This window comes from Vombatus ursinus, unplaced genomic scaffold (assembly GCF_900497805.2).
Source record: "Vombatus ursinus unplaced genomic scaffold, bare-nosed wombat genome assembly UNPS02014802.1, whole genome shotgun sequence".
Classification (NCBI taxonomy): domain Eukaryota; kingdom Metazoa; phylum Chordata; class Mammalia; order Diprotodontia; family Vombatidae; genus Vombatus; species Vombatus ursinus.
Genome location: NW_020954580.1, coordinates 29,882,449 through 29,896,240, shown reverse-complemented (window position 1 = coordinate 29,896,240; position 13,792 = coordinate 29,882,449). Strand labels below are relative to the sequence as shown.

General features: G+C 34.0%; 1 protein-coding gene across 8 annotated transcripts in view; it reads left to right on the top strand.

Moving 5' to 3' along the window:
• Positions 1-13,792, top strand: part of DGKH (diacylglycerol kinase eta) — a 223,040-nt gene that overhangs the window by 182,114 nt on the left and 27,134 nt on the right. For all 8 annotated transcript variants that reach the window (XM_027873554.1, XM_027873550.1, XM_027873549.1 and 5 more), the window contains exons 16-24: positions 1,180-1,453; positions 2,620-2,745; positions 4,867-4,998; positions 6,346-6,463; positions 7,041-7,151; positions 8,051-8,147; positions 10,406-10,513; positions 12,599-12,712; positions 12,990-13,124. In XM_027873554.1, the coding sequence (XP_027729355.1) occupies positions 1,180-1,453; positions 2,620-2,745; positions 4,867-4,998; positions 6,346-6,463; positions 7,041-7,151; positions 8,051-8,147; positions 10,406-10,513; positions 12,599-12,712; positions 12,990-13,124 (1,215 nt within the window). The remainder of the gene's footprint in view (positions 1-1,179; positions 1,454-2,619; positions 2,746-4,866; positions 4,999-6,345; positions 6,464-7,040; positions 7,152-8,050; positions 8,148-10,405; positions 10,514-12,598; positions 12,713-12,989; positions 13,125-13,792) is intronic.

The following is a 13,792-nucleotide window of genomic DNA, read 5'->3' as shown; positions in this document are numbered from 1 at the left end:
ATGATTGTCAAAATGCTTGTCACAAGTTCATGTAACTAGACATTATTTAAAATGTAGTTTATGAAATATAAACTCAATTGCATACTTATTTTTTAAAAGTTAGGATTGAAAGATATTTACTATATTATTTTTAAGAAATTGATCTTTAAGGAAGACTCCTGTATGAAAAGTTTAGAACATTTTGGTCATAGAAGGATTTTGGGTAGTTTCTTGAAAGTTAAAAAATTTGAAAGTTATAGGACTATTCTTTTCTATTTTATAAACATATGTATGTCATATTCCATAAGTACAATTATAAAATTATAAACACAGCTCATATTACTAAATTGAGTTTATTTGGTATGCCTGTCATCAGAGTCCATTATTTAGCTCAGGGGTGGGGAACCTGTGGCCTCGAGGCCACATGTGGCCCTCTAGGCCCTCAAGTGCAGCCTTTTGACTGAATCCAAACTTCCCAGAACAAATCCTTTCATTAAGAATGTCGCAACGTAATGAGAAACAGTGAGGCACAGTGGATAGTGCCAGCCTTTGATTTGAGAATTCCTGGGTTCAAGTCTTATATCTGACATATACTTGTTGTAGACAAATCTTAACAATAACAAAAACAACAGCAATAATAATAAAAGCATTAAGGTTTGCAAAGCTTTTAACATGTGTTACCTTAGTCAATCCTCAAAACAACCCTTTCAGGGAGGCACTGTTGTTATCCCATTTTAGAGATGAGGAAACTAAGGCTGAGAGAGATTAAATGACTTTCCCAGAGTCATGCAGCAATTAATAGTCTGTGCCCTAGGGAACTCTCTGAGAATCTTAAGTTGCAGAAATAGAGTTGACTTGTATTGATATAGGAAGTTTCCTTACACAGAGCTCCCTATCGTAATGAAATCACAGGGATGGTATCTCCATCTCTAACCCCTCAAGATGATAAAAAATAAGATGACTTTGACCCAATTCACCACACACACACACACACACACAAAAAATACACACACACACACACACACACACACACACACACAACCGATCATGGAAGTTGTGTATACAGACACACATTTAAATTCTAGAGGTTCTTTCTCGTGGTTAAATTCCTTAACCTCTCAAGTATATTTGTCTTGTGATTCCTCCCCCCTACTCATTTCTCTCCTTTTAATTTGTATCCTTCTTACTAATTTTTTCCAGTGTGCAATACTAAATGAGAAACTTGACCAACTACTGCAAACCTTACATGCAGAAGCCCAGACGGTCCCAGTATTCAAACATCCTGGTCCTCCCAGTGTTGAAGGAGAATCTGTGGACTTTTCAAGTGAAGAGTCCTTATCTGACAGCAGGGGAAGCATTGTGGAGGGTGCCCCAAAGACTCCAGCACAGAAAACTTTCAAGCCAAAGGAATTAATGTTGAGAGCAAACAGTTTAAAGAAAGCAGTGAGGCAGATCATCGAACAGGCTGAAAAAGGTACACTTGAGCAAAGTCAAGGTCATGAAGCTTCTATTCCAGGCAGCATCATCATTTTCATCTTTTTTTCCTAAAAAAATTATATTTTATTCCCCGATTACATGTTAAAACAATTTCTTAACATTTTTTTTTAAGTTTTGAGTTCCAAATTCTATCCTTCCCTCCCTGAGATGGTAAGCAATCTGATATATGTTATTCACGTGCAATCATGCAAATAGTTTTCATCTTTTGAGTCAGCTTGGCACCCTTTCAATAACCTGATTTTATGAGCTCAGTGGAAAATGGAACCACTAAAATAAAATTTGTTCATGCTTTTTCTTAATCCATCAGTAAGTAGAATCTTATTAGTACTATACTGAGTCCCTGCAAAGCAGGCTTTAAAATGAATTCCTTGAAATGTTTCACTTGGTTGGATAATAATTCTATATGGTATTCATTTCAGAATATTTACTTATAAGCTACCAGTCTTGATTTTATGCTTTTAAAATTGAAGTTGATTTTATTGGTAACTTTTGAATTCTTAACAAACCAAGATATACTGTTTCAGTAACAGAGAAAAGTTTAATACATTTCCATATTAGTGTCTTCAGTTTACATAGTGCTTTTGGGTTAAAATTTTTGACTAAATTTTTCTATCTCTTATGTTAGTGTAATTTGATAGGACATAGGCATTTTATTTTTCCTATAAATTTAATATTTTAGATGAATATAAAATTTTAGTTAAATGAATATGTTTGCCTATTTTTTAAAAAAAATCAGAACTGTAATTTAATTGGTATAAGCAACTGAATGAGCAAACTTCCATCAAAGTAGAACTGCACCAGTTCTTCAATTCATGGCCCTAGAAAGTTGTCTGGGCAAGTTAAAAAATTTTCAAAAAAACTTAGAAAGTTGCCAGATATCTTTTTTTAGGGGCTAATCCTGACCCCAGGACTACCACCTCCAAGGCTATGTTATACTGTCTCTGAAGTAGTATAGTAACAACAGTGTCAAAAACCCATTCTGTTACTATCACTGAATCATCTGCTGTTATTGGATTAGTGTTTCCATTCTCTTAAAGTTTCTAGGAAGAAAAGGGAAATAATTTTTTTTTCATTTTTTCCCATTCTTACAATCATTTCTGTCTTATAGAAATGCTAAATTTATCACGTTCTGATTATTTCTAGTTGTAGATGAGCAGAATACTCATGCCGATGAAGAGGGTAACCTGGTGTCAGCTGCCCTAGATGACAGTAGAGAAACAGAATATTCTAAAGAAGATAAAGATGATGATGGAAAGGAGTATCCATCTGGTGAGAGGCTAATAGTAAAATTATGGTGCAATTTAACCTTTATGCTGTAGTTTTCCAACCTGGTTTTGTCATAGACTCCTCAGAACTAATGGCTAATGATCAATGTATTTATATGTTGCTTTTTGATTAGATTGTGAGCTCCATGAGTGCAGGGACTGTCTTTTGCCTCTTTGTGTATTTCCAGCACTTAGCATGATGCCTGATATGTGGTAGGTATTTAATGTTTATTAATTGATTGATGAGCTAATAACTTCAGCAAATTTTTTCCTCTTTTCTTACATTAGAAGCTATTTAAGGGATGAATGTTTGAAGTTTTTATTCCTCCTATAAATGGTGTACTTGTTTTTGGTGAATACAGAACTTTAGTTAAATATTGATATCTATCTATCTATCTAGAATTATAGGTCTGCTTATTTTCTGGATGGCAATCATTCTGGCCCCAAAAGAATCATTAGTTAATTCTGGTATGATAGTGCTTCTCTATTAAGTATGCATTATCTCTGGGCCTAAGCCCATGCTTATTATTGTTAAATTATGAGTCATATGTCTAAAATACATGGAGCATAGTACATGTAAATGCTGTCAGTGGGATGTTCTGTTTAAGAAGAAGCAATGAAATATGAATTAAATTACCATCAATGCAACATCAGTTTTTGTCATTGGGACTGTTGGTTTTTATCAGAGCATGAACATCAAAAGGTTATTTTTATGGCGGCTTAGCCCCAGGAGTCCCATCTGTCAAACTAAAGAGCAGCTGTCCCTCTGCTTTCTTTCATTGCACCTGGTCTGTCCCAAAACACAACGAAAATCGAATTATAAGATTAGCAATCTGTTTTCACATCATGAAGAGTGAAAGACAATTCAATTTGGAAGTTGTTTTTAAAATCATCTGCCAGGGTATTTTCAAGTTAGTTAAAGACATTTTGTTATTGTTATTGTTCAGTTGTTCCAGTCATGTCTAACTCTTTGTGACCCCATTTGGGGTTTTCTTGCAAAGATACTGGAGTGGTTTGCCATTTCCTTCTCCAGCTCAACTTACAGATGAGGAACTGAAGCAGACAGGGTTAAGTGACTTGCCCAGGATCACACAATTAGTAAGTGTCTGAGACCAGATTTGAACTCAGGAAGACTCATCTTCCTAACTTTAGGCCTGGCACTCTATCCACTTAGCTGCTTACCTGCCCCCTTGAAGACATTATTTGACCATTAAATTATCCTAATCTAAATAGTTTGACAATTCCTTTTAAAAAAAACAATCTCAGTTAAAATAGTATGTTGATGTTCATATATGTTATACATACATATGGTATATGGCAGTACAGTGGAGGCAATCCGTGATTTGCACTAACATCACACGAAAGCAATAGGTGTTAGTTTAGTTAGTGTATTTCATTTGGTTTGAAAGCAAAATATTGCTGTCAAATGCTTTTTTCTCCAAAGCTCTATAAAAGAAAATTCTTCAGTTATTTCTTAGTATTTTATTTAAAATTAATGTCTATTAAGTACTTATTATGTAAAAGGTATTATTAAAACTTTCTCAGATATAAAGACCAGTAAGTTTACTAAAACAAAATCACCTACTCAAAACAATTTATTGTTTGAAAAAGGCATTAGACCTAATAAATTCTGTTTACCTATGACATTTCCATTGACCATACCCATGTATGTAAATAATTATATTCTTTCACCTTTTTGCTCTCTATTCTCTCTGTCATAGTGTGATGTAGTGAAAAGAACATTGGGTTTAGAATCAGAGGGTGTGTGTCCAAATTCAAATCTAGTATTTACCATGTGATCTTGGGAAAGTCACTTCTCGTTGTGGGCCTCAGTTCCTCATCTCTCAAATGAACTACATTATTCCAGAGGCACCTTGTTTCTTGAAATCTTATGATTCTGATTGAAATCAGAAACCAAAAACCTCGCTGCATCAGATAAACTCAGAATCTTCTTCACATACTGGTTCCTAATAAAAGTAAACAAAAAAGGACTAGACAGAGGAATCCTGATTTCCCTTAAGTCTGATTTCCTTTTCTTTGGACCTTGACTATATGGACGTGTGTATCTACTTGAGGGTGTATTATTTCTTCTTTTTCTAATCTAGATTGTTTTTTTTGCCGACAGTTAAAATTTCACCTCGGTCCCCAGATACATGTATCAACCAAGGTTGTTCTCAGTCTATCTCAATTTCTGGTCCAGTATTGACATCCAACAAAGAAAATCTTCCTGTGCTTAATACCAGAATAATTTGTCCAGGTAGTAACAACTCTGAAACACATTAACTCTATAAGAATCAAGAAATCATGTTTTTTTTTTGTTGTTGTTGTTTGGGCAATGGGGGTTAAGTGACTTGCCCAGGGTCACACAGCTAGTAAGTGTCGAGTGTTTGGTCTGAGGGCAGATTTGAACTCAGGTCCTTCTGAATCCAGGGCCGGTGCTCTACCACTGCGCCACCTAGCTGCCCCAACAAATCATGTTTTTAATGACTGTAACTTAAAGTTCACATAAGAGATTTCTCTGATAACATTTGTGGCACCACACTTGGCCATTTTTAGGTCACTAAATTCTCTTCAGCTTCTAGAGACCTATCAGAGGGGGGTGGTCTAGGACTGGAGCAAACATGAAGGGCCGGAGATCGGTCTGGCTTTAGATCATGACTAAAATAATCCAGAGAAATTTTTGGTTGGGGTGGGATAAATAGTTAATGGGTGTCCCCATCGACTTGGACACTATACTTGGAGACTTGTAGATTTTTCCCCAATTCCTTTGTAGGTTGTGACTGGTGGAGGAATGGGGTCTTCAAACCAACCTGCTATTAAGGTCCCTTAGAATTAGATTGGGGGCCTGTCAAGATCTGGAAAGGATTACAGTGTAGGCTTGCTATGATATTCAGGTTTGCTGGATAGAAAGTTAGCCCCTGATGACATTCTGAAAAATAAAAGCGAAGTCTTTTACTGTGAAGCAATAGGAAATTGAAGTGATGAGCTATAGTATTTCTTTTGTTTTTGTTCTTCTTTGTTAAATATTTTATTTTTTTTCAAGTGGCATGTAAAAAATTAACATTTTTTTAACAAACTATAGTATTTCTAAAACTTTTAGATTTGGTGGCAGAATAAATTAAGCTCATCTTTTTATAGTAGGCCAGACCTCTCTACTAATGATTCAAGTAATAATTTGTCTTGAAGAAAATAAATTTGAGGTGGTGGTTGTTAAAAGGATGGAGGAAAATGGTCATGCTAAGGAAATAGTGTTTTACTAATTCTCCAACATATACTATACCTGTAACTGCTTTTTTCCCTCTTGACCATTCTTTCTTCCCTCCTTGTTTTGATGCTGTAGTCCTGTGTTTTTTATTCACCTAAGCTTTGCTGTCTTATTCTCCCAGATTTTACTTCTATCCCCAATGCCAGGGTTGTAGTGTAGTGAATTACCTTTGATTTACATTTTTATTTGCATTTTGTAGATCATTCAAAGAAATTAAAATTTTGGTGTCTATAAGTTCTTTCTTTAGTGGCTAACCTTTAGTTTGTGTACTCCTTGACAATTCCTCTACTACAAAAGTAGTAACTACTTTTTATCTTTTGTGCTTTCCCTTCTCATCAGGTTTAAGAGCAGGATTAGCCGCTTCAATTGCTGGGAGTTCTATTATCAGCAAAATGTTACTAGCAAATATTGATCCCTTTGGTGCTACACCATTTATTGACCCAGATCCGGATTCACTGTAAGAAAATACATTTGTTTTTATGAATATTTTATTTCAGCTTTTTTCTCTGTTCTCGCCTCTCCTCTCCCTTCCTCTCCCTCTTCTCTTTCTCCCTTACCTCTCCTCTTTCCTCCCTCTCTGCTCTCCTCTTCTTTCTCCTCCTTTCTCCTCTCTCCTCTCCTCTCTTCTTTCCTCTCCTCACTATAACAATTTTGAAATGACAGCAAAAGTACATACATATATATGTACACATGCACACGTTTGTTATACATATACATACCCACGTATATAACTATAAATAGATATCTATATCATCTATATCAAATTTTCAGTAAATGATTATGTTTGTAAGAGATCATGTCTTACGTATATTTGTATCCTTCACAGCAACTTGGTCTTTGAATAATGTTGCAGTCTATGTTCAAAGATGGAGAGTGATTCTTGCTCACTTTTATGTGAAACCCCAACTTTGCTCCTTTTGTCTGAGAGAACAGTCAGTCTTAATAAAGAAGATTCTAAATGCTACATTTATGTGTAATGATTACAATTGTTTCTATGTACCTGATGCTGTATCTTATTTTTTTTCTTAATGTAGAGAAGGGTATTCAGAAAAATGTGTCATGAACAATTACTTTGGAATTGGATTAGATGCAAAAATTTCGTTAGAGTTTAACAATAAACGAGAGGAACACCCTGAAAAATGCAGGTAATTAAATCTTTCTCCTTTATTTTTTTTAATTTAATATTTTTATTTTTCCCAGTTACGTGTAAAAACAATTTTAACATTCTTTTTTTCAGATTTTGAGTTCCAAATTCTCTCCCTACATGCCTCCTCTCCCCCCCAATTGAGAAAGCAAGCCAATTTGACATAAGTTATATATATGTAGTCATGCAAAACTCATTTACATGTAAGGTATGCTATGAAAGAAAACACAGACAAGAAAAATAAAGAAAGTAAGGAAAAAGTATGTTTCAATCTGCATTCAGCCTCCATCAGTTCTTTCTCTGGAGATGGACAGCACCTTTCATCATAAGTCCTTCAGAATGATCTTGGATCATTGAATTGCTGAGAATAGCTAAGTTATTCACAGTTGATCTTCATACAACATTGCTATGTACAATGTTCTCCTGGTTTTGCTCATTTCACTTTGCATCAGTTCATATAAGCTTTCCAGGTTTTTCTGAAAACATCCTGCTTGTCATTTCTTATAGCATAATAGTATTCCACCACAATCATATATGATAACTTTTTCAGCCATTCTCCAATTGATCGACATCCCTTGAATTTCCAATTCTTTGCTACTGCTAAAAGAGCTGCTATAAATATTTTTATCCATATGGGTTCTTTTCCTTTTTTTAAAAATCTCTTTGGGATATAGATCTAATAGTGGTATTGCTTGATCAAAGGGGATGCATGGTTTTATAGCCCATTGGGCATAGTCAGTTAATTAAATCTTGCAGGACACTGTTATTGTGAAGTGATAATTTTACTTAAATTTCATGACTATTGACATTTGTTACAAAAATGATTTTTATTTGAAGGAGAAATAATTAGTATTTTACTGAAATTGCATATTTTAGTACATTAAATAATTTTATTTTCAGGAGCCGAACTAAAAACATGATGTGGTATGGCGTCCTTGGAACCAAAGAGTTATTACAAAGGACCTATAAGAATTTAGAACAAAGAGTTCAGCTTGAGGTAAAAATATTTGAAATAATTTCATTTTAATTTATTAAAATACCATATATGGAGCTTATATGACAATATCTTTATGCTAGATTACATTTGAAAACCTGCCAGTGACCAAACCTTACCTCCGCAGGAGTAATGAAATAATTTCCAAATTGGGCTTCCCAAATCTCTGTAAAGTTGTCTAGAAATACTAAGGGAGCATACATACTTCCTTACTACTGGGCCTCTGTAATAATGACAACTATTTATGCTAAATGGAAAGAAAGCTGTTTATGTCTTGGAGTAGTTTGGTTTTATATTTACTTTCACCATAATATACCTTAAACCACATGTTTGTGCAAAATATAAAGTGTGTTTGCTTTCCTGGTGAATGAAAATTGTTGGCATTTTGATAATATTTTCATTTCTAAATCCTACATAGTCATTTTTCCTTTAAAACATAACATATATTTGAACAGTTGCTCTCATACATATTGTTCCCTCTTAATTTTTTCTTAGCTCTCATGTTAAGGATAATACAAATATTTGGGGGGAACTATATATCCAGAGCCAATGGAAGATCAAGGGGGAGAAAGACAACAGTATTAATTTTATCATATATTTTATTTTTTACATACTTTATCATTATAATAATTATATGACATAATATAATATATAACTATTATGAATTGTTATTTATTATCACTTTATCACAATATTATAATATTATTGTAACCAGTACAGTATTTATTAAATTATTAAAATATAAGTTGTAAATTCAGTACAGTACTCCTATTCAATAAATATTTACTGAGTATGTACTAGGTAGAGAAAACTATAATAAGTACCCTGGGGGAATATAAAGAAGAATAGGGCAATGGTCCCTCCCGTCATATTGCTTATAATCTAGTAGAAGAAGGGACATACACAAATACCTATAATATAATGAATAATATACTGTAATGAAATAGAAAATGAAATATATAATGAAATGAATATAATATAATGAAATATAATGAAAAGGTGGAAAACATAAGAAATAGGCATAAAGTCCTATCGTAGGAATAGGAAAGTTGTTTTTTTTTATAGTAAGGAATACAGACTTACCAGTACAACAGAAAGAGTTTGTAGGATAATAAATTTAGAGACGTAGATGTAACCTTCAAGGTCATCTAGCCCAATGAGAAAAGTGAAGGACTAACCAAAGATTGCAACTGCTGCTGCTGACGTACTATGCTCAGTATGGTAGAAGGCTATCCAACATCGTCTTGTAGGAGTTGTCCAACACTAATTATGCTCTTGACTATTTGGCTACTTTTTAAAATTTTAGGGCAAAATAGAAATTGAAAGAATCCACCGATCACCACCTGAGAGAGATCCCCAAAGGAAAACTCCTAGGAATATTGTAGCCAAATTCCAGAGCTCCCAGGTCAAGGAGAAAATATTACAAGCAACCAGAAAGAAACAATTCAAGTATTATGGAAAGAGAAGGGGGGGCAGAGATAGAAGGGAAGGCAGACTAGGGGAAGCGGTATTTAGAATGCATGCCATCTTGGGGTGGGAGGAGGGGCGAAATGGGGTGAAAATTTGGAAATCAAAATCTTGTGGAAGTAAATGTTGAAAACAAAAAAAACCCAAAAACCAAAAAAAACAAATTAAGTGCTTTAAGATGCTTTTCCACATGTGCTTTGATTTAGGTTGTCCTGTGCTTAATTCTTCAAGTATCTATGATTTTATCTATGTGGCTGTTACCTCTACCAATGAGAATCCTGATCCTCCATTCCTAAATAGAGAGTTTACTAAGTTACTATGGTTAATGCAACTTATTTTATGATAACCAACCTACTAGTGCTGTTTCTCCAAACTCAGATAGATCCTTGTACAGTAGACATTTAGCCTATCAAAGGGCATGTCATCAAAACCTTTCTAGCATATACTCCATAGAGATAGCGTTTAGGAGCCCATGATTGCCTTCATATTATTGTGTGTCTTCAGAATTGGTTATTAGTCAAGGAAGATATTCAATATACTTGAAAAACTCCTATAGATTTCATAATTGGGCAGAATACCATACGAAAAGATATAAAAATTGTGAAGTATTTCCCAGATTTCAGAAATTAAGGCCTTCAGAATTTGGAGGAATGAGTTTGCAAGATAACTAACATGACTGGAAACAACATTCTCCATATTCACTTATTCTTGGGTGCCAATAAATTGAAGATCTAAGAACTGATTTCCTGTGTTTTTTTCCCTTTCCATTCACACTGACATCTTTTATATTTCAGTGTGATGGACAGTATATCCCCCTTCCTAGTCTACAAGGAATAGCAGTGTTGAATATCCCAAGTTATGCTGGAGGTACTAATTTCTGGGGCGGAACTAAAGAGGATGATGTAAGTAGTATTAATCAGTAGTTTGAAATATATATTAATAAAAACATTGTGATCCTTTTCATTGTAATTATTATATTGACTTTTTAACTTAGAAAATTAACAGAAAGATATGGCAGTCAATCAACAATCATTTATTAAGCAGTACTACGTAGCAGGCACTGTGTTAAGTGTGGGAATACAAATATAAGCAAAAAATTCCTTTCCTCAGGGAGCTTATATTCTAATGGGGAAGACAACACATGAAAGGAAGCCCAAAAGTTGAGGGGAGAATAAAAGAGAAAGTACCTGGGACTGGGGTGTGATGGAGAACTTCAGAAGTCACATGAATGAGTCTAACTCTTCCCTCTCCCCACCCCACCCTCACCACAGATAGACATATGCTTTCTTTTAGTTTTAAGTTTGAAAAAAATTATCTTAGTGCTTTATTTAAATAGTTTCTGATTAAGTTTACTTTTAACTGCCAGGAATTTGAGATCAGGAGACAATTTCAAGAGTATATATGACAATAACAGAAAAGAACTTGTGCTTTAATAATCTGTCTTCATAGAGATAAAAAGAGGTCCTCTCATCTTTAACTTGTTGTTTTTCTTTTCCCTCTAATTTCTTATAACTCCCTCCCCCATTTTTCTACTGTGAATATACAAAATAAAATATGAAAATAAATTGGGGAGTGCAGATCACTTTGGAAATTTAAAGGTATTTTGTCATTTTTTGTGGGGCAAGGTCAAGAGAATTGTAATAAGGTAAGATAATTTTAGAGCTCACTAGAGGGCCTTGATCTGAAGGGTTTTCAGATCTGTCCAATGGTGAACTTGAATCCTGACTCCGCTTTTTACTTTCTATATTTGTGACCTCGGGCAAATCACTTCAGCTTTGGGATTCTTCAGTTTCATCTGATGTAAAAATGAATGTTAGACTAGATGGTCTTTTAGGTCCCTTCCAGTTTTGAAACATGTGGATATGTACTTTAAATATTTTTGTAAGGAATCAGTGGTCCTAAAATGATAGTAAGTCATCAAATTTGGGGGCAATTTTATTGCCCTCAATAGGAAGATATGTGTCTTGATGTTACTACTGAAAGTGATGTATTAATTTTCCACTAATGATTTTATTTCCATGTTAATAGTCAGAAATAAAGGTAGTCACATGCATGCTTATTAGGATACCCCTTCAGGTTTAAGATAACCCATATATTGCCTGATTTTTTTCTGTATGGATTGATTATTGTCTTATTTTTAACATAAAAGGATTACTTATGGGATTGAGGGAAAACTATAAAGTAAAACATCCTAACTGATTAAAAGCCCAAAGTGTTTCATAACAAAAAGGTTTGTGGAGATGTATGTTACTATAAACACACAGTATGGTAATTTTGCAGTGGTGTTTTTGTTTCTGCATTAATTACCAGAAATAAATTACTATTCACTAAGTAATTTATATGCACACGATTGTTCATAACTATTTGTTAGATTTCCTTCATGAATGGAGCCTACTAGAACACTTTAACTAAAATAGGCCACAATTTCAGTGTTTGCCACTTCTAAAGTTACCAAGTTTATCTTAGCTTATAAGCTTTTGGGGTTTTCTAAATAGGCACATGTCATTTTAGGAAGAGAGTTTTGATGTACCCACAGACCCTCAATGAGAAATTTTTTGAAAGCTGCTTTATGCTAGTATAAAGCATTTATAAATACATTGACACCAACCAAATAACTTTAAAAGGTTGCTTTCTGAGGAGAGAGGCATGGAAGATGTATCCACATGATGCCTGAAACGCTTATCATTATAAGTGTTTATAAGCCATATGTCAATAGCTTGCTTTCATTATATTTCTGTGTATAATTTTATACTTTTTTCTAGTTCTTTTTTTATTTTTGGTAGGTCGTGTTCTGATACAAGAGACCGAGCTTCCATATTTTACCTGCTATTCTCTTCATTGTTTAAATCATAAGTGCTTTTATACTGCAGAATATTTTTGTTTCCAAGAGTTGATTTATTGTTAGAGTGAAGTTTGCCTCATGCTTGTAACCTAACACTGTCTAACTCTTAGGCCTCTCTCTGGATATGTATTCATTTTCATTGCAGATATTTACTGCACCATCTTTTGATGACAAGATACTGGAGGTCGTTGCAGTATTTGGTAGCATGCAGATGGCAATGTCCAGAGTCATAAAACTGCAACATCATCGAATAGCTCAGGTCTGTGTCTTTTGCAACATCCACTAGCAGGCCTTGGGCCAGGGAGAAGAGAGCTCATTTAAGTAACTCTGATGCCAGATACTAATTTATAAAGTGCTGACTTTGTTTTAACATCAACTGTTAACAAGTTACCATAACTGATGGACAAAGAACAATAGCGTGTTCTTCTCTGGATAATCCTGGCTAAATGTCACAGCCTTTAAAATAGAGCTGAGTGCGGGTGGACTATTATCCAGGTCTATTTGTGCCATAAAATAATGTCTTTGTTTTATTTCAGTGTCGGTCCGTAAAGATCACCATACTTGGAGATGAGGGGGTGCCAGTACAAGTAGATGGAGAGGCATGGATCCAGCCTCCGGGGATTATTAAAATCGTGCACAAAAACAGAGCTCAGATGTTAACGAGAGACAGAGTATGTAACAGGAACCATTTTGCTGCCTGTGTTTAGTTTGCTATAAAGCCTTTTGCTAACTTGACTCATTCTGGAAAATAGAAAATAAAGGAAAGACTAGGATTTCTTCTAATATTAGAAACTCAAATGAGTTTCATGTGCTTGATAAGCTCATGTGCTTATGATTAACTCATGGACTCACTAATTCTAAGATTAAACACTTAAAACATAAAAAAAAATTAGACTTCATTCTCAGCCCATATTTATTGTCACTTAGAGATTAAAAATCAAAATTCAGGCACTTTGCCATTTCAGTGCTAGGTCAGTTAAGTCACACATATATATATGTTTTCATTTTGCTACAAAAGAAAAACAATTATACATATACCTATATAACAGATACAGGTATATGTTTATATATAATTGTACATACTATATAATAATTTGTATTCTATTGTATATTTTTATTAAATGCTATAACTAACATATATACATATATGTATATATATAATTGGTTTTGTTTTTATAGCAAAATGAAAAGATATATTTCTTACATTTTTCATTGGATATAATATAAGGTTTAATTGGGAAAAGATTGCTTTCATGCAACATTAATGTAATCTCTGCAGATCCTTATTTAATTTGGTTGCAACACAATAAGCTAATAACTCACTATATGTTGAATTCAA